The 26998-nt window shown below is 32.0% G+C and overlaps 2 protein-coding genes across 3 annotated transcripts; both read right to left on the reverse strand.

Moving 5' to 3' along the window:
- Nucleotides 1-2825: 2825 nt before the first annotated feature.
- Nucleotides 2826-13597, reverse strand: CPSF30 (cleavage and polyadenylation specificity factor 30). The gene is made up of 7 exons (XM_028076096.2): nt 13058-13597; nt 12313-12699; nt 9043-9205; nt 7836-7946; nt 5912-5980; nt 4986-5072; nt 2826-4061 (listed from the first exon to the last, which is right to left on the reverse strand). The coding sequence occupies exons 1-7, from the start codon at nt 13441-13443 to the stop codon at nt 3174-3176; spliced, it is 2091 nt and encodes a 696-aa protein (XP_027931897.1). The 5' UTR covers nt 13444-13597; the 3' UTR covers nt 2826-3173.
- Nucleotides 13598-19203: 5606 nt separating this feature from the next.
- ACD11 (Glycolipid transfer protein (GLTP) family protein) lies at nt 19204-22610 on the reverse strand. Of its 2 annotated transcripts, XR_014995535.1 has the most exons (5): nt 22278-22610; nt 21980-22152; nt 20215-20360; nt 20032-20126; nt 19204-19451 (listed from the first exon to the last, which is right to left on the reverse strand). XR_014995535.1 is itself a non-coding variant. In XM_028077861.2 (4 exons), exons 1-4 carry the CDS (start codon nt 22470-22472, stop codon nt 19345-19347), a joined length of 621 nt encoding a protein of 206 aa, XP_027933662.1. In that variant the 5' UTR covers nt 22473-22608; the 3' UTR covers nt 19204-19344. The 2 variants fall into 2 exon arrangements, 1 of the variants encoding a protein (XP_027933662.1); XM_028077861.2 differs by lacking the exon at nt 20032-20126 and having other exon boundaries at nt 22278-22608.
- Between the last annotated feature and the right edge of the window lie 4388 nt (nt 22611-26998).

Consider the following 26998-nt stretch of genomic DNA (forward strand, 5'->3'; position numbering starts at 1 on the left):
ATGATACTAATTATTAGAATGAAAGGAGGCGAGGCTAAAAACTATGATCCTTAATTACGTCGTATATCACATTTTAATTGTGATTCGGCTTACTTGATCTCTATTACAGAAGAACAATTGATGTCTCCTCTGGCAAATGGTTCATTATTTTGCTTCATATTAGATTTGGACGGTGTAAAAGATACTTTGTTAAATTGATTTAACAGTGAATTGGTCCAATGTAGTTGTAATGAAAGTAGTAGATAAATGGAGGAAAAGAAGACAGGTAGGTGGGTGCATCTACAATAACAGCTCACTTTCATTCACCCAAGATTCGAACGTATATAATGTTTAGTGTTAATGATAGCAATGTAAATAATGTAGAAGTACGAGAATCATGAAAACAATACTTAGAGTAAAGAAATAGTAATCATGAAAAACAATAGAATTACGGAGTGATGTAATGATGGTAAACATTATTGTTTTCATTTTATAGATACATACATAAAGTTAATCTCTATTTTCACTTTTTAAACATTACTATTTTCACTTTATGTCCATATTATGTCATATATCTTTTTTATTATAAATTAGGTACGGAAAGGGTTATGTGTCCTAACTTAAAAGAAAGAAAAAAAATGTAGGACGTGTTAAATATTTTGGATGTTACGTTGTAGTTTGGCCGGAGGTGGGATACGTTGACCTACATAGCCCATAAAAAAGTTATTATATTTTAATATTTAAGTTAGACAAAAAAAAATATTTTATTATTCTTTAACTTCGCGTTTGAATTTTGTTAGCCAGTTTTATTATTTATATTTAGTATTGATTAATTTTTTTTTAACTTAGACAATAAATTTTTTTATGTTTCTTTATTTATAAAACATTTAATTTTAATATATTTACATGTGAATCTTAATTTTATGGTTATTATTTTATTTAAAATTTATTATCAATAAACTTATACATACAACAAAGATATGATATGAAATTATTGCTTCTAATATTTTATTTGTATAATTTTTAATTTTTAAATTTTATTTATATGGGTTGGCTAAGACCCGCGGGCCAATTATAATGCAAAGCGAAGGGACCAACAAAATTTGGCCGAACGGCTTTTTTTGAAGGCAAACCAAAAATTTGAAAGACAAAGATACTTTAGGAAGTGGCCACACTTTAATTCTAATAATTTAGGGACTTTGGTATTATTTGAAAGAAGATTTGTTATCCATACATATCTTCATTTTCTAACGTTTTTCTTTCTTTCTCGCTAGTTTTAACAAGATAGTGCTTTCTTTTAATTTAACAAAAAAAATAGAAAACACTCTTTGAATCTTATCATATATTTTGAAAGAAGACCATTGACTTCATATATACAAAGTTTTGTATTTAATTCCTATTTATTTATAGAATTCTGATTTTAATTATTCTAGTTATCTGGTTAGAAGTCACTTTATTACTTGACCAACAGTTTCCGTTAATATTTTTTTAAAAAATTATTTATACGACATGTCTTATCATAAAGTTTTCTATAATTTTTTTAAACAATAACCATTTTGAATTTCCACTTTAAGCTGTTATTAGAGTGAGGAAAAATAATTGAATAACATGTTTCATTTCAAAATGATTAAATAATTTGTTTTAAAAATTAATAACTAAATAATTTTAAATACTACTTACATATATATATATATATATATATATATATATACTGCACATGTGTTTAGTTGATAATAATATTTTATTTTTATCAAAATAAATAATGACGATAGTTTTAATTATTTTGAAGAGTAAAATAAATTATTTTGAAATTATTTAAATTTTTTTACGTGTAACGTGACGATTAAAAAAACATTCAATCATCAAATCCAATTAACCTGAGGTAGAATTTTTTTTTTTTTCCTCCATTCTAAAACAATTGCTGTTTTCAAGTTGTAAGAATTAGAAAACACAATCATATCCATGTGTTTGCTTCACACCCTTGCAATTTGTTCATATATCCAGAAAAAATTATACTAGTCGATATTCGAGTGCATCATCTACTTTTTAAAAAATAAAAGTTAAATTATTTCTTACATATTATATTTATTCATTTATATTTTCATAACATTATCTAAATTTTAAATAGATGAACTTTGTTTAATTTAATAATAATTGAAAAATGAAGTTATTTTTTATTTATTCTGGAAGAGAAATGTACGGATACTCACAATTCAATGAAAAAGGAGAATATGGAATTAAACTGATAATATTGGTGTAATGAGCAGTAATCTAAAAATGGGCATTATATGGACAAGGAGAAGGTCTAATATTCTTGTAATTTTAACATTGTTTTCATATTAATTAGATGATTTATATTTTTTTTTATTAACTGGTGAGTCATCCAATTTGTTTATAACTTTTTTAGGTTTATTATTTTTAAAATTTTGGCTAGCCAACTCAACAAACCCACTATTCATAGGATGTTTTGGTAATGGGTCCAACTCAACTTATTTTTAATGTTAGATTCCTTTTTTTTTTTCTGATTTCAATTTCAAGTTAAAGCTAAAACTAACAGTTATTTCACTTCTTAATTTTTTTATGTAATTTAAATAGTAGAATTAAATTCTTATAATTATTCAAAATAAGCATTGGGTTTGAACAGTGGAGTGCATTTTTGCAGGAACCAAACTAAACTAACCCAAAAAAAGTATATTCAATTAGTTTGTACGAATACTATATCTCAAATCCTTCATAATTAACTTTTAAATCAAAAACGGATTAGTGAGGTAAAACCATCACGAATCCATCTTTACACCTATTAAATTTCCATTTCTTTTTCACTCCAAAATGATTTCAGGAAAGCATTTTCACTGAACCCTGTTAGAATATTTATAGACTAAAAAAATTGAGTTTATACAAAACTGCTGTTAGCCACTCAGAATTGAATTTTAATCAGTGAGTGACCCAGTGCCATACGATTCCTTTACAAATACATGTAGGTGTACATTCACCAAGCATACTAAAGTACCATCTTGATTCTGATACGTTTAAATACTAAATATCCAATGAACCATATGTAAAAATTATATGATCAGTGAACAGAATTTCAAATATTTTCTGAAACAAAGCAATCTATGAAACAAAGCATTGGAAACTTGCATCCTGGTTAGTGGATCATGAATATGGAGTGCTTGGTGAAAGCATAAGGTAAGCTAATGATTGTAGTTTGTATTGACATCTTCTGGGCCTCGCCTTTTCTTTTTCCCTTCGCCATGCCTTGACCTCCTAGGTGCTTCATCCTCACTTTCACTGTCATCATTCCGGAAGTTGTTCACAGCAGGATGATCATCCTGGTTGCCTTTGTATCCTTGCTGATACTGCATCTCATCATCAGGTGCACCACTTTGACTCAGCATGTCTTGACTCTTACCCTGCTCTGATCCCGAACCATACCTATCATTTCTATCACTAACTCTTTGATCTCTTTTGGCAAGACGGTTTGTGTTCTGAGGTAGGGGTGGAGGTGGCGGAAACATTGGAGCCATATTAACCGGCCTGCCACCTCTCGGTGGATTTGCCCCTGCAACCCCCATTCCCCCCATGAAGGGACCACGTCCAGGATTCATCATCATCCCAAACCCACCACCCGGAAACATCCCTGGTTGAGAAGGTCGCCCACGAAACATCATGGCGGCCGGGGGACCTCCAAAATCACCAGAGAACCTGGGACCGTATGGTGCGAAAGCACGCGGTCCCACACCAAAAAGATCTGGCATACCAAAACCATCAGGTGCAACTGGCCCATAGGATAACCCATCACCCATCATTACAGGGTTAAAGCCCTGCATTCCAGGCATGGGTCGGGCTCCACGCCCAAGAGGCATATGAGGTGGCCACATCATTCCTCTGCCCCTACCCCTGCCTTGACCAGCTGGCCCTACACCATGACCAAAGCTCTCCTCTTCTTCGTCACTTTCTTCCTCTTCCTCTTCTTCATTGTCTTCAAATGGAACAATATCTGGATTTTCTCCTCCGTTATCTGGATTCACTCCCTTTGCCTTTTCTTCTTCCCGTTTAGACTCGGCTGCAACTGAAACGGCCTGTAAATACGAAAGAGCTGAGATTAATCCAATTCTTAAAACGCCTCAGTTCAACACTGCTGGTTATGTTTCGCGCATCCATCCACTCTAAAATGACTACTGAAGTCCTAAAATAGCATTCAGCTAGTGCCTCCATTTGGAGAAATTCAGTATATGCACCCAGTCGAAATCTTTATAATTATATGAACTTGTAATAAAGATTCGTAAGACTGCGAAAGCCTAAAAAGTAACTTAGCCTATTAATTATTTAGTCTGATCGAAAAAATTTAGATTTTACTCTCTTTTTTACCTTTACCTTATGTCTATCTGATCCTTAAAAATTTCAACCCGAGAAGTATAGAAAAGAATAATTGATTCACAAGAACTTAAGAAAGCTTCCCAATATAATGTTATGCTACAAAAGGTTGCCATGACACTTCTAATTAAGGTTAGTATTTCGACTTGAGTGTTGACCAATATCTCTGAGAGATTAGCTAACGATTAAAGAGATTCAGGATAATAACTCGCACATAAAATCTTCTTTTCCTAAATTTCCTTATAAAAAGGTTGTTCACTATAGATTTCTGAATTACAAGGTTATATAGTCAAACTAAGATACCTACGAGAAGTTACACTCATCATTATGTTATTAGCTCCATCCCGCTCTCTTATAAACGTGTGCACACACTATCAAGGATTGACAACTTAGACAAAAAGTGATCATCGTAGCATCTTTTAAGTTTGAACCATGTTTAACAACATAAGATCCTTGGTACCAACCTACAATCATGTCTAAAAATTTCTTATTACCAAGAACGTTCCATTTTATACAAGGTAAAACAAATATCACACTATTTTGCCCTTCTCCCATTTTTAAATCATGATTATTACCTATTGGTTTCTATTCTCAAAAAAAAAAAAACGATGATTCATAGGAGAATATACCATAAGTTCACCATCTGGCTCAAGATAAAGCAACGATGCCAGTTGCTCTCCAATAGAGGGCTCCAGCTCCTGACAATCCCTACTTATCTGCAATTGAATACACAGAATGTTTAATACTAGTCATGAACAAACTCCCCCACAAACTTAATTTGTTAAGTGAAAGCTCAAAAAGTGAATTGGTGGTATAGTTTTGTGAATAAACATAACAAAAAACAAGGAAAACAACCTGATACATATATAGTGCTGAAATATGTGGGCACACATGGATCAATGATTTAAAAATATATTCCACTTTCAGAATACAGAAAAAGAAACGTCTACACTCAATAAAACATCAAATAGCTTTGAGCAGCCATAAATTTCAGGACATGCCAAAAATGGTCTATTCTTGGTCTTGTTACATATCAATATCACTTCCTGTGTTGTGGCTCTATAAAGATTTAACCTAAAGATTAATAGCCAATTTTAGTTTCCACAATCAGCATGCATCTAGTGTGACTGGAAACAGTAGCCAAGTAAATCAACCTTCATTTATTAGATGTCAAGCAGTTAACCATTATATCATAACAAATGGTCAAAAGTGCCATAAGACTACATCTATCATGTATTATACTTGGTAAACCTATTCCCTAATAAGCGGTGATGCAGAAATAGCAACTAAAAAACCAAGGTAGAAAAAGATAAAAAGTTGAATGATAAAAGATGAAATTCAAAGTATAGAGTAAGGTAGAGGTAGACCAATTAACATTTTCATAAGGATCACATCCACACTTAGATGGATCAAATTCTGGCATGAAGTAGTTTCAAAACACAACTATTTTCTATATAAGAACCACTCAAAAGGTTTCATACCAAGTCAAGAGTAAAGCAAGAAAACAACTATCATCAAGCTACAAATTAAATCATAGAAATGGCAAAGATAATACCTTCACTGGTAAGTTTTCATTGTATGGATTTCTTAAATGACGAGTTTTGTGGAAAGACAGTTCACATAACTGCAAATAAGAAATGCAGTTAGACAGATTTAATGTACAGAAAATTATCATATATCATTAAGCAATTTCGATACTGGTTGATGCACAAATCTCTCCCAGTAGCTGAAGCTCAGAGACAACCATCAACAAAGGCAACTTCAGTAAACAATGAAAAAGAAAAATATATGTTGGTTAGTTAGACAGCTCACAGCTACTTAAGTCTTAGGAGTTATTGGACAATTGTTTCTTTTTCACCCATTTTCTTTTACAGCCCAAGAAATACAAACACAAAAACGGAATTCCTCAAAAATAACAAAACCAAACTTCTTTTTCTTCATTTTTGGTGAAAGGTTGAACCTTATTTTTCAACTGTGCAACTGAGAAATCTTAAAATCTCAAATGGAAGATATCATTGATGCTCAATAATAACCACAGACAACAAAGTTGTGGATGATCAATTTGTGGTTAGAGAATGAACTGATATTGTATGTCCAATTTGATAAAGGTTTGAATGTTTGGAAGATGAATGGAAGGGGAGAAATTTGAAATCATGATAATAAAATTGCAGCATCTGCTGGTTAGAATATGAAAATAATGGGTGCAAGATCTCAGATAAGTTGTGTAGTAACTTTTTTCTCTTATTGTGTATTTCAGAACCTTGCCACAACAAAGATTATTTTAATTGCTAAGGAGCAATGGTCAGTTGTATATGTTGGAATCCAAGGACGAAAACAAAATAAAGATCATATAAGCCAACAAGTAATACTAGAAACATGGACAAATTCCCAAGTATGGCTTCATAATAGAAGTCTCGCACATCCCTCATTCAACCATACCAAATCCTTGTTTTCTCATTTGTTTACTAAAGAGTTTATTGAGTCTTTCTAATCTAATCTTTGTCAACTGTGAAATAATCTCCATGTATCCTATCTCACGTGGTAAAAAGAGTATTTTCCCGTTTGACCTAAGTCAGTTTGATTTTTCGGAATTTGTTTGTTTAAGAATATATTTCTAGAGAAAAATGGTTTGTTACTCTTATTGATGAATGTACCTATGTCACATGGACACACATTATGAAAAGTAATGAGATCTTTCAAATCTTTTCTTAATTTTTTTTTTTTTTGTCTTCCAAAATCAATTTGACAAAAAATGTCAAAAGAATTAGGTATGATAAGGGTACTCTATATGTGAATCATGAATTCTCTAAATTTGTCTCATAATAGTATTGTTTATGAACTAATATGAAACAGGGTTGTAAAAAGGAAGAATTGTCGTCTTACAAAAGTAGTTAGAGCCCTCCTTTCAAAAGTAGTACAATAGCCATCCCATATGCCTTCACAAAGGAGCGCCTCATGGAAAGGACACACTAGTTTTTTTATCTTTTATTCTCTCCCATGTTCCCACTTCCTAGTTTCCTTAATTTGTTGATTCAAACCCAATTAGGAATTGATTCTGTTATTTATCCCATTCTCTTGAATGTAAATATTGTACAAACCATTCATGTTACATCAATAAATATATTCAGATCAAGTATTGAAGTTTTTGAATTCCATTTCAAATAGATGCTATTATTACTCCACAAAATCTTACGTATTGCACCTCTAACTTTAAATAGTCATCAATCAGGAGTCTCTCCAGATTGTACAGGCAACTCCTCACCATAATGGATAAAGGGAACACCCCAAATATTATAAACTGAATAGTGACTAAAAATCCAACGTAATAAATTTTAAAATTTCCCCTGAACAGCAATTTGAAATTTGAATTTCCCTTTTGCAACGGACCTATTTAAGTATGCTTAGGGTGATTTTACCAAAGACTATTGCTATCCCTTGAAAAAATTAACGTATGGAAGTTGTTAAAGGAGGTTTTGTACCTTCAACCATTTAACTGAGAAGTTTCGCCCATAATGTGCAGTTCCATGAGCATATTTCCAGTTACCCCCAGCAACAGAACCACCAATTCTAGATGTCATCTTTGCACAACCCTGCCAAAACACAGGTAACTTCAGGTTCAGGAAATTGGCCACAGTCACAGAAAAGCCATGAAAGGGTTCTTTTTCATTTTATATTTCATAAATGAAAACTATTAAGGGCTGACAGGAAGCATTCGATGATCACAGTGGATTAAGTAATCTACTAGGTAAACATAATGCAGATTGGAAAATTATAATTGTAAGACTATTCCTCTTGTGGAATTAAATCATCAGTAAAAGACCAATTAGCAAGCAATCAATAATATAAAATTAGTTGGGTTAATTCATTTCTTCATGCCTAAGCAAATTTAAGCATCACAACAAAATCAAAGAAAGAGTATCAATTATCTCTCAATTTCTCCAACTAATCCATTATGATTAACTTATCTCCCGTATTTAAATTACAGTTTTACAGGTTAATTGGATTCTGATATGGAACTGTTACGATATGTTTCAAGAAACAAATAATAGATATATAAAGAAGAAAAAACATGCTAGACAAAGAACATGGTTGATTATATGTCAAATAAAACTACAAAAATAGAGAAAGAGCTGTGATTTTTATTGTTGGTTTGTCTGCTAAAACAAAAACTAGCAATTTATATAAAAAATAGTACAAGTGATAGCAGCTTCTAAAATCACTCTTTGATCTACTTCTCAAAGTCTTCCAATAAAAAAAATAATACCTTATATACAATGCATATGATACACAAGAGAACTTGATATGCCATTGAAAATTTTTGGGATAAAAAAGCCAACAGCAGAGCATGATATGCAAAATTAAACAACCTGTGATTAAACATACGACTTTTGAAGTTTCTATTAATTAAAAAGCAGTACCAATCTCACCAACAGTGTCATGGAAGTACTTATATTAAGAGGCCGTGTTGAAGATTTAAAACATGGGTGCCAGAAAGATAGTATGGCTCAATCACCATATTAAATGTGAAATATCATGAACATTGATAAGTTATTTCTTAGCCAAGGATTGAGCCTATAGTAAGCCTGTAAAGCTGAATACCAGTCAATTGGCTAGAAAATAGATCATGGCCTAAATCCATAAAGTTTAACAAACCTAGCCAAGTGGTGAGCTCAACACAAAACATACCTGGAAATGTCTAGTACGGTTGACTGAGAAAATCAATATCACATTTTCCACAGAGTCAAATGCTTCATTTAGTTTGGATTCATTGCTCCTTTGAGTTGCCCATACTCCTTGTTGTACAGATAACTCCAAATTTTCACGATTGCAACTTTTAACAATAAAATACCTAAGGTTTTGGTTGGAAAGTATATTAGAGCAATTCGCACCAGTGAGAAAATATTCATTCAACTAAAGCAACACTTTATAGGATTAAACACTCAATTTGAAGGTGGTGAACCCCTCATGAAACTTATCCATCGTTTAACTTCCAAAGACTATCATAATGTATCAATCTCATTTCAGTAATTGGCGCTTGATTAAAATCACCCATCAGATAATGCTAGTTTAGACTCAGAGGATCAATACCATAACTTTACTTGAATAACAGAGACAACACAATAACAAGTTAAGAAAACAGAGATCTCTGACCTTTTAATGTCAAACCATTTAATATATATATATATATATATATAAACTAGCTTCTCTCCAGCAATAAGTCATGACTACAAATCAGGACAGTATTCAACTATAAGGAATGAAGTACAGCTCCTTACAACAGAAAAATTCTCTGTAAACGTAAAGCCAATAGTAGAAACAGCAAACCACCCTAAACACAGCTGAAAAAAGTAAAGAGTGTTGAATGTTCAGACCTCAACATGAGAGGAGTGTTGGTGATCCTAGTAGTGGTTGTTGGACCTATTGAATTACCCACTATTGAACCATCTATAGAAGTCAAACTTTAAACTTGCGATGCCTAGTTCCCAACATAAGGGGGATGTGTTAGAGATCCCAAATAAGTAATACGACCAAAATAGTGTAAATAAGTAATCTTAGAATTGAACAAAGGTCCTAATTCAATCCCAAAATATTGGCTTGTGAAATGATGATTGCCCAAGCTTTGTAATTACAGCAGTCCTCAGAGAGGTTGCAACTAAGGTGGCCTAGTAGATATTGCATTAAGGCAGCTTAGGGTAATTGCAACTTAGCCAACATTCCAACACTCCCCACCACACTCTTAGCTACAACCTTTCATTCTGGTAATAAAGATGGCTCAACAATGGATCTAAGATAGGCATCAATACAAAAGGGGCATACCCCTCCTCCTCTTCTCCTTCAAAAAAGCTATTGTCAAAATTAAGTAATTATTCAAACCCAAAATTAAAGCTATCAAATTGCATTTCGTTCTCAACCCCATATTGAATCTTCTCTTTTTGCCCCTCCCTCCTTTTGGGGCTGAAGTTTCACCAGGACTTTTCTTAGAAGCTAGGGAAGATCCAATAACAATACTACCACTTAACTCTTGCTTTCTTTTACTGTTTGCATTTCTCCTTCTATAAATTCCTGGTAATCCAACTACCTGAGAAATAGTTGCTCAATTAAGAGCGGGATCATCATAAAAAGCCTACTCATTTCCCTATCTTCATAAACATTATCATCATCCCATCCACTTGTCCCATTAACCACTCATTTCACTCACCAATGTCATTCAATAGAATAGGGTCCATGTCATCTCCAATATTGTATCTTTGAGATAGTTGTTGCTATACTTTATGCAAACCAAATCATGCAACTTTTTTATGGTCAAGTCTATTCCTCTTTTTTGAATGAATTTGTATTATGAATAAATTATATGTTAATTAATTTCATCCTACTTTGTACAAAATAAATTAATAGTGAAATAAGTCACATCATGAACAACAATTTTTACTTGTTCAAATGCACTAAAAACTGCATTCCCGCTCCCAATGAGCTAGATACTAAGCTTAAAATCTTGATTGCTAGCTTTTACAAGTTTGGAGTTTTGTGACCATAATTCCTTCATGGTCACTCCAAACTACCACTCCGTGATGCCCAACATAGTTATTATGAGTCATAATGCAAAACCGATTCACCGCCGTCATGTTTTGGTGGCCAATGGAAATTCTGCCACCAAAATCCACCATGGTCGGTTTTTGATAACACTGAACCTTGTCTCTAGCCAATATGAGACACAATCAGCCTTTCCCCTATCAAAATGAGGATGCATGAGGCTGCAAAATAAGGCAAACCAAGGTTCCACAATTAAGAGGATACTCTAGCACTCATCAACCACCACCAACCATTCACACTGACTCCCTCTAAATGATGAGGTTCGTCAGGCCTTCAATTCCCCATTAGTTTTGTTGTATAAACTAAAAACTCTTTTTTGGTCTCTCTCATTCCCCATCTATTGGCTCTTGAGTTCTTGACTCTAGGGCTACTCATTAGATTACTGGTAACAAGTCTCTTTTATCTAACCTTTCCCTTCTGGTATTTTACCTTGCTACCATGGCTAAAAGGCTGGCTTCTAGGCACAGTTTAATTAGGAACACTTCTGACTCACCTCTACTAACCCCAACTTATTGGTCTCTTCCAGCCCTCTCAGCAAATACACAAATTTAGTGATGCCTCATATATCTTCTGAGTGTAGAGCAAAAGAAAAAACTAGAGTAAAAAAATAGGAATACAAGAGAACTCTCCTCGTTCTGTCCAAGGCCATTAACCCAAAATCACCAAATGCCACCCTCACTTTCCAGCCTATCCTCTATGTGATTTTCCCCAGCATTTTTATTCCTGCACTTCTCCAATTCCTGTTGCCAGTTGTCCAGTTTGTTTGCCATTACCCTCTCTCCCAAACAATTTCTCCCTTCTATCGTTGTATTTCCATCTGTGTCTCTTTTTCTCTCCTCCTTCTTTCAACAGGCCTTCACTACTCTCAGGTACATCTTTCTGTTTCTTTGTATATAACTTGCGTGAATGGCAATCATTTTTTTTTCAGGCAATAAAAAACACTATCCCCTGACCAGTTTTAACATTCAGTAGTGAAGAACTTGAAGCTTACCCTATTTGATTATTACATTTCCAAGACGGACTAGAAACTAGAAAGATGACTTTATACAGTTTACAATTAAGTTTAAAAACTTGGAAAATCAATAAGTGGCAAAAGAAAGTGGAAAATAAAAGAAATATACTAAAACGAATATGCATTAAGTGTAACCAGCCAATATTGTACAGCGTGAAATGTATGTGTTGGCTGCCAAGTAAATGGCAGTAAATTTAAGAAAAAACTAGCTACAGAAGGCAAATAATAGTATTATCCCCCAAACGGAAAAAAACACTTAAAAATTGTACCTTGCTTATAGTATTTATGTAACAGTAAGCATACTCAAAATATTTTACATAGGTTGACTGAAAACTACAAGACCCTGAACACACCTAGATATTCCTTGAGGTAAAGGGGTAGCAGATCTACTGGCTTGATTAGGCTGGCCATTAGCAACATTTTGCATTTGGCTCTGGCTGACCTGCTGCTGAGACTGTTGAACTGGTTGCTGTGGCTGGGCATTTCCCGACTCTGCTGGTAATGGTTTTCCAGCCACCACTTGATTTGTAGAATTAGTTCCTTGAGGAAGCTGGGATTTTTCAGCTTGTTGGGCATAGCTAGAACCCCTTTGTTGGAAAAATTTGTTAGATGAATTATAATTGTAGGAATATAAATGTTGGATCTTCTGAAGGACCTCTTCAACAGGAGGTGGAGGTCCAGGAGATTTTGCATGCCTATATCGGCAATCAGGACCATTAGGACAAAATCCCAACTTGTACCTACAGATGCAAAGTTTTAAAATTAGAAGCATATACAATCTTATCTTACGCAAAGAAATTAAAGTAATAAACAATTGAACTCAACAAACATAGAATGAAATACATTTTCTTGACAAAAAATGAAAGTGGGGTAAATAACACAAATGAAACGTCCCCGGTTATATATTAAGCAACTTGGTAGTACGTACGTAAGATTTTCTTAAACAAAAACACTTGGGGCACAGATCCTTTACACCATAACTCACAACCCAACCACAAACAACTCAAACACATAATATGACAATATAACATTCATCACAGCCTAAATAAGAACGAACTTTACATACATATATGTACATACATATACTCATACACTTACATGTTACACTCCTTGATGTCTTCATTCGTGTGTTTATAAACGCAATCCTGTTCCCGACACTCTCCGTAGAGCCTGAAGAATCTGCACACAGGCATCCGCGCCTTGTCGTACTGGTGCAGAAAGCCGCACGCGTCGCCCTTCATGCACAGGCTGCGCAGCCAGTGCCGGCATACCGTCTGCCGGAAGCTCCGCCGGCCGGGAACGTTGACGGCTGCGGGGTCCGTTGCGGAGGGAGCCGGAGCAGGAGGGCCTCCGTTGGACACGGCGGAAGCGGCAGCGGAGGAGTCGTGTTGGACGAGCGGGCCGGAGGGAGCGGCAGCGGCGGAGGGAGCGGTGTCGAGGCCGCCCTCGAAATCGAAGCTGAGGACTCCCTCGGAATCCTCCATTGGTATTGAAGATTGGATTTGAAGCGGATTAGGGATTTGAAAGGGGCGTGTGAATATGATGCATTCAGAGACGAAGGAAGAGTAGGTCACTAGGAGAGACTGAAACGAAAAAACTCAGCTTGCTTGTTCTTGATTTTTTTTGGAGGGTGCAATTGGGTTTTTGATTATTTTGTTTTAGGTTTTTCTTGGGTACCATTTTTCTTTTCTTTTGTTTTATGTTTAATTCGTAAAATTATGATTTTAATTTATTCATTTCAAGGAACTCCTTTAAAACAGTTGGAAAAATTCAAGTTCTTAAATATAGTTTATAAATTACATTCCTTGCCGAATTGATACTTTATTGTATCACTCATCTTGAGATAAAAACATTTTGATAACTTAATTTAGTAAATATTGTTTAATTTTTAATTTTGTTTATGATTGTTATTTCCTACCTCTGTAATTAATTAAATAGGTTTTATAATATTTAAATAAATATGTTTGATAAGCAAAATAAAATAAATAAAACATAAATATGTTAGATCTAGTACTCGATTCAAGAATAAATAAATATATAAACATATTTGCATTTAAATGTGTTATCAAAATTCCATATTTTCTAAAATAATGGTAGTTAATATCTCTCTTAAAATAAATAATCGAAATTCCGGATTAGGGATGGCAACGGGGCGGGGCGGGGACGGGTTTCGCTATCCCATACCCATCCCCGCATAAAAAATTCATCCCATCCCCATACCCAAACCCAACGGGTATCAAACTTTTTTCCCATCCCCATCCTCACCGGGTAACGGGTATAATCTCGTACCCATACCCGTACCCGTGTTCTAACTACTTCAATATTAATTTTTATAAAAGAAAAAAAATTACAGTAAAGAAAACATAATATTATGAAATATTCAATATTAGGAGGATTTTCTTCGATGCCAAATACCTTAAAATAAATTATAATTGTTTATATTTTATATTAGAATACCAAATAAAATTTCATGTGAACCAAAACATTTATTAAATTTGCAAACTACAACATTGATGAACTTAGTTGATAAAATTAAAAAATATTTCAAAAAAATATAAAAGGAAAACAAATATTCAAATTAAAATATATTTTAAATGTTTGTTTACTTCAATTTTTTAAATTCTAATGAATCTATTTTTTATACACTAATAAAAGTTATAATATATCACTTGATCAAAATGACACAAAGAACAAATAATAAACATAATAATAAAAGGAAAACAAATATTCAAATTAAAATATATTTTAAATGTTTGTTTACTTCAATTTTTTAAATTATAATGAATCTCTTTTTTATACACTAATAAAAGTTATAATACATCACTTGATCAAAATGACACAAAGAACAAATAATAAACATAATAATAAAATTTTGACATAGATTTTGTATCTTTTGAACTTCAATATATGTTGGATAGTGACAAAAAAATATTCATAGCAATTACATTAAATTTTTATATTGAAGTAAATAAAAGTTATTTATACAATTAAAGTGAAAAAAATTACAGTATGATTAATAGTGAGTTATAAAATAACAAATAATTAGATAGAATATATCGAAATATTATTATACATGATGAAAATAAACAATAAATAAAAATATTAAAAAACTAACAAATGTGTGTTTTAGAAATAATTTGAGAGATTATCGAAAGAAATCGTACAAAGGAAATCAAATGTATAATTAAGGTATGATAAAATGAAAAATACCTTCGAGAACTAATTATTAAATTATGTTTGAAGTGGTTAAAATTAAATAGAAATATCATTAGTGACCAAAAAATTTGTCATTAAATTACAAATAAATTAGTAATTAAATTAGTCACTAAATCAAGTACCGATTCGATCATTGAATCGGTCACTAATGTAGTCATTGATTCAGACAATAAATCAACTACTACCACCAATGACGAAAAATAAAATAGTGACTGATATGGGTTACTGACTAAATCAGTCACCATTTCATGTTTTTCTTGTAGTGAATTATCATATACTATTCCTAAATATCATTATATATATATATATATATATATATATATAATTTTAACCACTTCAAACAGAATTTAAAGTGAAAAAATTATATTATGATTAATAATAAGTTATAAAATAAAAAATAATTAGATAGAATATATCAAAATATTATTCTACATGATGAAAATAAAAACAATAAATAAAAATATTAAAAAACTAACAAATGTGTGTTTTAGAAATAATTTGAGAGACTATCGAAAAAAAACAAATCAAATGTATAACTAAGGTATAATAAGACGAAAAATATCTTAGAGAATTAAGAAAACTTTTCAAATATCAACATATATACTTAATGGTTGAAAAATAACGAAAATTATTTTAATGAAACAAAAGAGTTCTTCAAATTAAACAAAAATTAATAATAATAATAAGTAAATAATTTTTTTTATATTACCCTAAATTGAGAGTATAAACATTCTCATGTGAAAGGAAAATTTATAATAAATAAAAATATTAAAAAATAATATAAATATTCGAATGTGAGGCATAATTTTTTTTTAATTAACATACATCATTTTAACATAATTACATAAAGGTTATGATAAGATAAAAAATATATTGGAGATGAGAATGAGTTTCATGACAAATGAAATAATTAAAAGAAATAAAAAATAGAAAAAAAAAAAATATATATATATATATATACATATATATATATATATATATGTATATATATATATAGGGGTTACTTGATTAATTGTGAATATTTTAATAATTTAAACGAGAATGGAGATATGGCGGGGACGGGTATTATGGCGGGTATATGTACATCCCCATACCCATCCCCATACCCAACTGAAAAAGTCGGGGATTCCCCATACCCATACCCATACCCAGTCAATGCGGGGATTCCCGTCAAAACGGGGACGAGTTCGGGCAATACCCACGGGGACGGGTTTATTTGCCATCTCTATTCCGGATTAAAAAAAAAATAAAAGAACCAAAGTTCTATTTAAACTTGATTTTAATTATTTATAAAAATATTAAAAAACTACATAATAGAATTTATGTGAATAATAAAAAAATATAAAAAAATATACTCAAATGATTGTATGAAAATAAGAAATTAATATATAATGTAAGATAATTACATATCAATTATTCTAACTTTCTCTGAGGCCTATGATTAAGTTTTATATTCATTAATTCTTATTTATAAATTAAACACCATATTAGATATATTAAAATTAACTGAAATAATAATCATATGATAATTTCAAAAATTGTAAAATTATAAATCATAAAATCATTAGTATTTGTAAGCATAGTATTAAGATTGGCAAAGTAAATTTTGGTTTAAATTTTTTATACAAATTTGCATTTACAAAAATTTATGATGCACCGATACTTTAATTTAAATCATGTATCTATATCTAACAAGTATTTATATCGGATACTTTGGAATACTTATACGATACTTATTAATAAAATATCTAATATATAAAACAATTGTATTTTTATTATGATAATAATTTAATTTTTTATATTGATAATTTTAATACATATGATTTTAATTCAAATTCACACGATAACTGTGATGCCCCTCTTTCATGACTTCATAAAAACAGGAACGCTGTCTCCATTCCTTCTCATTTTCTCACCTTTTCTGCTGTCCAAACCCCTTCCAACCTCTTTTCCATAATTCTGCTATCTCATTTTGTGCCTGATTTCGTACTCAGATTCTCGAAGGATCAGCTCAACAGGATTCCTAGCCGCTTCCTCTCTTGGCCCCCATTCTCCTAGGTAGGTTCCATCTTCATCTCAGTCCATTTCCAAACTAGAATTCACTAGTTAACCTCTGTGTTTTGGTCCTGACCGCGTAATTTTCCTTCTCCATGTCGTGGTGGTGGATTCTCCTAGGTCCAACTGAAACTTCTGCTCTCTCATAGTTTGCTTGGTTCCGCTAAATTGAATTCTTGGCAAAAAGGTAAGGGAAGCTAACTTTGTAACTCATTTTAGTGTGAATTGTGTTTGGGAGTGCTTTAATTGCATGATTGCTTGTGTAATTGATGTTTGAGACTGCTAATGTATGAAATTGAGTGGGGATGGTCTTTGAGCGAGTTTGCATGTGCAGAACAGGGAGGGTTTTCTGGTAGTTTCGCCTAGGCGAGTTGGTCTCGCCTGAGCGAAAATACCAGAAGCTCACCCCTGTCATTGTGCGAAATCTCGCCTGGGCGAGCTGGAGTCGCTTAAGCGAGATCACTTCTCGTCTAGGCGAGCCAGCTTCGCCTGAGCGAGAATTCGCCCAGAACTTCTTTTTGCCACTGTAAGGGCTCTCGCCCAGGCGAGGGCAGCCCGCCTAAGCGAGATAACCTCTCTAGCTTAGGCGAGACCCTCTAGCCTAAGCGAGATTCCCTGCAGAAGATTAGTTTTCCCACTCTTTTGATTCCTTGATGCTTGGTTGGTTGCTTTAATATGATGATGGTTGATAATGCATGTGATCCTTATGTATGTTAAACTATATGAAGGAATTGAGTGTGAACTTGATGTGAATGGAAGTATGTTAGAGTTAGGATTTCAAGGGAAATCCTAAGGAATGTGGTTTAGTAAATGTAAGGGCATGAGGACTCAGATTGGTGATATCCTGACGCTTCCAGTAACCATTAAGACTCAAGTAGAGTATGATGGATTACGTCGGGGGAAGTAGCAGGAGGTCCTGGTCTATGATTCCGATCCATCATAGAGGTGATGGGATTTACCTTGAGAGTGGTTGGGTGAATACCCCTTGTGCCTAAAGCTCTGCAGAGTTTAGGAACCATCTTGAGTGCAAGTCACCAAGAGCTCCAATGCCGCTTACATAGTCCGGATATCGAGTCTAGACTGATGTGTGGTGTTGTGGTCAGGATTAATTTGATGATTGAATCGATTGTGTAATAAAAGTTTATTTTCAATCTTAGCATAATAATTTGCATAATTTGCTTTTTGTTCAAGTTAGCTTACCCTTCTAGTGTTTATGGTGTTCTGTGTGTCTTCTACTTTTGCTATGATCGTCTTTATCGAATGGCGTGAGCAGATAAAAATACAGGCGAAGATATACCTTTCCTGGACAGGCGTTGAATGGGTTCCCAGGGCGTTTTCCGCTGTTGTAGTCACCCGTTTTCCCTAGTGAATGTTTAGGATATTTTATAACCTTTTAGTGGTGTGGACTGTACATGTGATCAGCCTATGTATTTCTTTTTGGATGACTGTATTAGATTATGCTGGCCTATGTCATCATCTGCTCTGAACTATTAAAATCTAGATGTTTTGTTTAATGGTTTAAAAGCTATAAAACGGGATGTTACAATAACAATCATATATCTATTATATTTTCAAGAATTATAGTATATTTTTTGATATTATTTTCAAAATAAACGTATAAACATGTCGAAAACTTATACGTATACATAGAAAAAGCAAATCAAGTTTTGTGGCTATAAAACAGAGTTTCTATACAACTTTAATATACTGATATATTTTAAAGACAATCCAATTTGAATTTATTCCCTAAACTAAATTTGAACACCTCAAACGAAAAACAAAGCATAGTCTCCAAACATGGGGAGGCCGGATCCGTAACGACTCCATTTTTCTGACAGAAAAACATTACCATTTTTATTTTACTTTAATTAAATGACATTATCAATTAACCCATCAATTCACAAAGTAATCCTCCAAAACTGAAGGAAAAGCTTACTCGTAAGCCACCGTTACCTTTCAGTGACAATATCAGGTACCATCTCAATAGCCTATAATATCTATTGCAATATAAACAAATTCTATAACAAATGAATACTTAGTAATCATTAATACAAGAACTATGCCATATAATTAACAGTAAATCATATTGTACAATCTCAATTACAATCCAAGATTCACCAATCTATTCCCAAGTCTCTAGAAACAAAGAGTTTGTCGATGTATTGGATTAGAGGTGCTGATGCAGTGACGTAACTTTGCATGTGAACTTTTGCTGTCGCCTCTGAAACAAAGATTCCAATAAAAAATACAACAGAAAAGTGAACATCATAATTACGTCAACTTCAATTTACTAGACAAGTTTGAATAATGTAATATCTGACATGACTTGCCCTTTCCCTATTCTTGTACACTGACTTGATTTACCTTTGAGAAAGAAGGGTAAAAAGAACAACCACAAGAAACAATATGATGAAACGAATAGAAACGATATCATGTTCGTTTTAATCTTTATGCTTCTACAAGCTGTTAAGTACATAGTATACGTTTGTATTTCAGTTAGGAAATTAATTTGAGTTGAAAAGAAACAATTCATTGCAGTTTTTAGATCAACATGAGTTTGTGGTGAAACTTTTCCTCTCTCTAACTAGATCTAAAAAATACCAAACATGTTTGCACAATATTCAATAAAAACTGAAAGTTGGTCTGAATGCTCCACAACTGAAATCCAAACTCATTCATAGACGTGTGGCTACAAAGCAACATTGGATGAGGGAAAGCTATATCATCTAAAAGTGGGTGGTAAGACTGAGATCACTATCACAAACTTCAAGGTTAAACAAGAGATGCAACCGCTAACTTACGATAGGCAGGGTAAAATGATTAACCATTCCTGATTCGTCATGCATAGATTTCACAAAAATGATATCTCACACTGCCTGCCTCCCCTGCTCAAGCTCTAAAAACAACCACACTTTAAATTTTTATTTTTATTTTCAGGATTTAAATTCCAATAAAAGTGCAAGCAGGCCAAATCCTCTACTTACCATCTTCATTGAGTTTCTTCAAAAGTTGTTCCTTTGTAGGAAGGACATACATTCCAGCAGCAACAGCCTTCCTGATTGCCCAACCATGGTGGGGTGCAAACACCTGATCATAAGCTTTGGAAGCTGGATCCTTAAGGGAATTACCCCTGCAGAAAAGACACCCAGTAACTCAGCTCATTTACTATCAGATCTAACGACATGTGTTTCTTACACAGATGTATTTGCTGGCTTCACGTAAGAAACAAACTTCTGCAAATATTTATCAATAATCCAACCCACCTCCGCACAATAAGGCTGTGGATATAAACAAAAAGAATGGAAAATATTCTCAATTTAATCAAATTATTATTTTTCTGTCTTATGAAACAGGTCCGGAAACTGAACCTGAGCCAGTCGGTTGCTGATGAGAGTACTGGAGTGTGCTTACTGGTCACTAGTGGTTAGTTACAAAGAAAACACAGCAGGTAAGAGAATTAGATCAGTTACCAGCCTTAACAGATTGCTCGTATTTTTTACAGAATGAACGTAGGAAATGACAAGGTATGAAAAAGAACCACAAATGAACACATAGTTCAACACTTAACTAGATTCTTTTAAAGGAAAAACACATATGCTAGGCACCACCAACCAAGCCAATAAGATCAGGTGTGACAAAGTTGAAGATTGGACACACAGCTAGGCAGGCCACCTACCTTCCTCCCTTATTCAACAGTTCAAAAAACACAAACTAAATAGATAATTGAAATAAGTGGTAAATATGGAATTTTTATTCCTCGTGCCTTAAGTCATATAAAGCAAAAGGGAAAAAACCCAATCATTACTCTCCTTTTTTCTAACGGATGAAATTAGCTTAACTTTCAGTTTTATTGCACTCTATTTCTACTCTTTGGCAAGGTTTTAGAAACGGTCCATAATCAAGGTTTTTGGTGTCTCCTTGGCCATATTACAACTGCAATCTAGTTTCGGCAAAATCTAGGATGTGACCCAGCTACGACCACAACTTAAACCTAGCTCTTCAATGTCTTAAAATTATTCAACGGATAGCAGCATAGCAAGCATGGAATTATTTATTCCTATTGTTTCACTCATACAAAGCAAAACGGTAAGACCTCAATTATCATTTTTCCACATTGACTATGGCGTACTCGTGGATGAGTAATGGAAGTTATTTCCTTATTTTCATTGCCCTCTATTTCCCTACTTTGGCAAGGTTTTAGATAGCAACCCACAACCACAATCACAGTTGCAAAATCAAGGTTTTTGAGGTCTCGTTGACCATATTGCAACAGCAGTTGCAGTCTATTTATCAGAAAATTTTTCCAAATATGAAACATCGCGACTACACCACAACCACAATTCAAAACCTCACTCCTTACGGTCTTAAAACGAGAATTCTTATTGCTCACAGCTTCATCCATACAAAGCAAAGTTGCAAGATCTCTATCGCCACTCTCCTCAATCCATCCCTTCATTTTCACTGCACTCCATTTCCACTCTCTGGCAAGGTTATAAAAGCAGTCCACAGCAACAACTGTGATGGTAACATCAAGGTTTTGGAGGTCACGGCACCACATCACAACTGAAATTGCGACTGAAACATCAAGGTTTCGGATGTCTCAGCTATCAAGTCGCAACCAAAATTGCAGCCACATTTTTCGATAGCATCAACAGTGACAATTTCCAATAAAATTGTTGAAAACACAATGTCGCAAAGTTCAAATAAAAGAAGTTAAGCAAATAGTAAACAAGTGAGTGATGCACATACTCAGTAACCAGAATCTGCTCAAAGAGTACTCTGACCATGTCAAGTCCGCGCTTCACTCTCAGCAGATTCCGCGTGTGGCTACCTCCCTTCCTGACGGTGCCACCTCGGACATCCAGATCGATCAGAGACTGTAAGCTCTGAATAGACTTCGACGCCTCTGCAAGATCATGAACCTACCACCACACATCAAACACTCAACCACAATCCAAACTAGAAACAGCCATAACAAACAGCATGGAGTGAAAAATAAATAAGAAAAAGGTTTAATTGAAGGATCCTGAGTGAGGGAATCGAATACCTTGGCAACGTAATCCATCTCGGCGAACTTGAAGGCGACACCCAAGCAACCAAAAAGAGGGGAAACGAGAGAACAGGCATGGGAGAAGGGAGCAACCTTCACCTCCGCGTTCTGCGAATCGGTGACGACGCTTGCGAGGTCCTTGAATGCCTCTGCGATTCTCGGCAGAGTTCTGTCACCGTTCCCCTCTGCCATCCACAATGATGATCCTTTTCTTCGCACTCTTCCTCTGTTCTGCTCTGCTATGCTATGCTCAATTCCTGCGTTTGCTTCTTCGGCTTGTTCTAGCGACAACTTTCCAACTTTAAATGGAATCTGGTTTTAGTTTTTATTCTTTTCAAAATTGTACTTTTTCAAATAAAAACATACCATTAATACTTTTTTATATATATAAATGTTGGAAAAATATCCAACACCTTTTTTCGAAATACGATTTTTCTGTCATTAAAATTTATGAAATTGTAAAATTAATTACAAGATCTTGGCCTAAGCTCTATTTAGGTTACACCAAACAAAAAATCACCGAATTCAACATATATCAGAAGAACTCTTATGTTTAACTTAAATCATTTTACAGATTTTTCGAACTAATTCATCGGAAGAACCTATTTTAAGAAACTTCATGTTAACTTAAATGTTAACTCATTTACTTTAGTAATCACTTTATCAATTCCTTACGATGTTTGGATAAATAATAATAATAATTTTTGAACCTATTGACAAAAAAAGTGAAATTATTTTATTTTTACTCTATTTAATAAAAGAGACAAGTCTTATATTGCAAACTATTTTGCCTAAGGTTTCATTGATAAAATTGATTAACTAGACATTTTTAATCTTAATAATATAGATTTGTTTTATTGTTATTTTTTATTTGTTTTATTTAATGTGAGACTATAACATCGATAATGTCATCACTGCTGCATCATTAAAAAAAGGTTATATTAATATTTAATTGTCATAAAAAAAAGTATCATATCAACTTAGGACTCCTATTAACAGATAGGTTAAATTATACTTTTAGTCCCCATTTTTGTAGCAAAATTTGAATTTGGTCCCTCAATTATTTTTTATCTTAATTTGGTCCCTATTTTGGGAAATTTGACCAAATCAAGTCCTTTCCCGTTAGTGGTGGAATAACGGTGTTAAATGGGGTGCCACGTGTCAGCTTTTGGATTTTATGATTTTTTTTTATTAATTTTTTAAAAAAAATTTAAAAAAATTAAAATTTTGCCACGTGTCAAGCTGACATCGTGTCACGTGGTAGTGACAGTGCCACGTGTCACTATTTGGAAGGTGTCATTTTCTCATTTTCAATTTGGTCCCTGTATTTTATTTTTTGTCTCAATTTAGTCCCAGTTTTTGTAAAAATTGTGCAATTTTGTCCCTCTTCAAATTGAAACCAAATTTAATTTTTATATAAATATGCACAAATATTTTTATCAAAATTGATATTTCAAGTAAATATTTTTAACAAGATTAAGTTTATTTTAATTTATATTTTACGTTAAACTTTATTTAAAATTGTTTTAAAGTTGTTAATAGAAAATAATGTTAATAAAAAAATTCATAAATTATATTGATATTTTATTACATTATACTTTAATATTATTTTTTATTTGAATTTATATTTAAATAATTACATATTTTTAAATGTGTAAAATTCAATAATTTCTATACAGATATTTTAGTTAGTATAAAAATAACAATTATATAATTTAAGAAAAATTAACTAGTTTATGTAACAATAAAAAACAAATAAATTTAAAATTTGAAAACAATTTTAAGTAAAATTTAATGTGAAACAAATTTAAAGAAACTTGGTTTTATTGAAAATATATAATAAAAATATCAATTTGAATAAAAAAATCAAATTTAATAAAAATATTTGTATAACATTTTATAATTTTTGTTTCAATTTGGAGGGGGACGAAATTGCATAATTTTTACAAAAATTGGGACTAAATTGAGACAAAAAATAAAATACAGGGACCAAATTGAGAATGAGAAAATGACACCTCCCAAATAGTGACACGCGGCACTGTCACTGCCATGTGGCACGATGTCAGCTTGACACGTGGCAAAATTTTAATTTTTTTAAAAGCTTTAAAAAATTTAATAAAAAATCAAAAAAATAATAAAAAAAATCAAAAAATCCAGAAGCTGACACGTGGCACCCCATTTAACACTGTTACTCCATCACTAACGGAAAGGACTTGATTGGGTCAAATTTCCCAAAATAGGGACCAGATTAAGATAAAAAATAATTGAGAGACCAAATTCAAATTTTGCTACGAAAATGGGGACTAAAAGTATAATTTAACCTAACATATACTAAAATATTGCTTATAAAAAAAATACTAAAATAAACAAAATAACGCGGTTATACTTCAATGAGCTTTTTAACAATTTGGAAAGGCTAATTCTTTCTGCACCCCATGATACTACCTGCACCCCTACGTTAATAACAAAGAGATTGAAACAACTTTCTTTGTTGCACTTTTTTGTCGTAGTCATTGTTACCGTAATTGCTTTCAATATATATATATATATATATATATATATATATATATATATATATATATATATATATATATATATATATATATATATATATATATATATTCCATTGGACTTCACATTTTCATTGTACACTCGTTATTGAGTCATGCAACGATGATCACTTGTTATTCACATTTTTTTTTCTTCTTAAATTGTCTAATTTAGTAAAGTTTTATATTGGTCATTCTGCAATATTTTCATATTACTAACTTCAGAAAGGAAGATGGGTTTATGTAGAATTTCAGAAATTTGTTATGAAAAGTTTGTCATAAAAAAACTTCTCATAAATTTCAATAAGTTTGTTCCAAAAAATTGTTCTGGAAAAACTTATTTTAAAGGTTGTCTCGAAAAACATCTCGGTACGTTTTGGACAGTTTATTCTAAAAGTCTTGATTCAGAAAGCTTGTTCAAAAACTCTTGTTATGCATATACTATTCTACAAACCTTGATTTACAAGATTCCGTAATAAAAAAATTCTAAAATCATCATTAAAATATAGCATGAAAGCTAAAATCATCATTTAGAAAATTATCAGCGTGGATTTAAGAATTATGGGAGTACAGAAAAAGAAAAGCCCTTACCAACAGAAAATGTGATATTTTCTATTCGCCAGCCAAAAGGTGATTCCTGAGTCCGGTTGACTTTAACAAAAAATTCATAGGCCAATTGCTAAATACACTCCCTCTTTTCATTGTTACACTATCATTTTTAATTAAACTAGCATAAATATATATGTGTTATTGTGTCTGTTTATATGCGTTCTTTTAAATATATATAATATTTATTAATAGGTGATGATATTATAATATTATTAAATTAATATACAAAATAAATTTATATTTATTAAATACAAAATAAAGTAAATATAGAAAATATGAAAAAATAATTGTTGTTAATAAAAAAAAAACTTTTCTATAAAAGAACTCTATCTAGATACCAGTAACCAACATTTCCCACACACTCACTCGACCTAAACCCTAAATTGCTATTCATATCTGGACTAAAATTAAAATAATTTAATTTCTTCATAAATTACAAAATTTAATTTGGAGAAAGTCCAAATAAGACAGTTTTTTACGTGTGAATTTATATATAGAGTAATTTTTAATTTAAGAAAAAATTATGCTGAATTTTTGTTTTACTTCTAAAAATACACATGGAGAAGTATTGGAACATGTTTTTATATTGTTTTAAAAAACACTTAATCCTAATAAATTTTGGGTCTAAATATAGTCCAACCCAATTTTTACTTTAATATTAATATTTATGATGTTATTTTTCTCGATCAAATAATTGTTTTGGATTTGAAACGAGATAAATTGATGAAAAATATCTTAATTATATATAGAAATGATAGATATCTTAATTATATATAGAAAGATAATTGATAATTTGTTGTATGACAAAAACTTTTCAATTAGATTATTTATTCGAAGTTAACATGATGCCTGTCTTATTATCCTTCAAGTTGGGACACCTTACTCAGCAGCCCATTATGAAAATACATTATAAAATATCGATTCTTGATACATAGGAGAAAAAACAAATAATACGAATGGACTTATCCTAGAAATACAGGAAAACAGACAGAAGAAGAGCTAAATATGAGTAGAGATAAAATAAATAGCAAAGAAAATATAAATATTCTTTTCATATTTAAAAGTAAAAAATAAAAAATAGTGTTAATTATTATTGTAAAAAAAATTACAGTAATCAAATGTAGTAATACTATAATATATTATAGTTCGGACAATGATATTTTGACAATTAAATTTTAACAATTTTATCTTTTAATTTTAGATGATATTTTTTAAGTGATTTTAAAATATGAAAAAATAAGAAAATGATAAACTACTTAAAAAATATCACGACAGATTGTAAAATAAATTGTTAAAATGTTAAAATTATTTTTCTTAGGATCCTAATTCCAAGTGAATTGTTTTACAACTTTATTTTGCAACAGAATATAAATATAATTAATTATATAATGAATATTGTGTTCTTGGTGTTTTTTCTCTTTTGTTGTGTATATAAAGTATTTGGGAATTTTTCTTCTTTTTTTCATTTTCGTACCAATTAAACCAACAAACTCTTCTTTATTTGTGTTTATTTTTTTCATGGCAAATACACAAGCATTTATATAGAGATGCATATAATCT

The sequence above is a fragment of the Vigna unguiculata genome, chromosome 6 (genome assembly GCF_037176805.1).
Source record: "Vigna unguiculata cultivar grain cowpea cultivar isolate G323 ecotype 2 chromosome 6, ASM3717680v1, whole genome shotgun sequence".
In the NCBI taxonomy this organism is placed as follows: domain Eukaryota; kingdom Viridiplantae; phylum Streptophyta; class Magnoliopsida; order Fabales; family Fabaceae; genus Vigna; species Vigna unguiculata.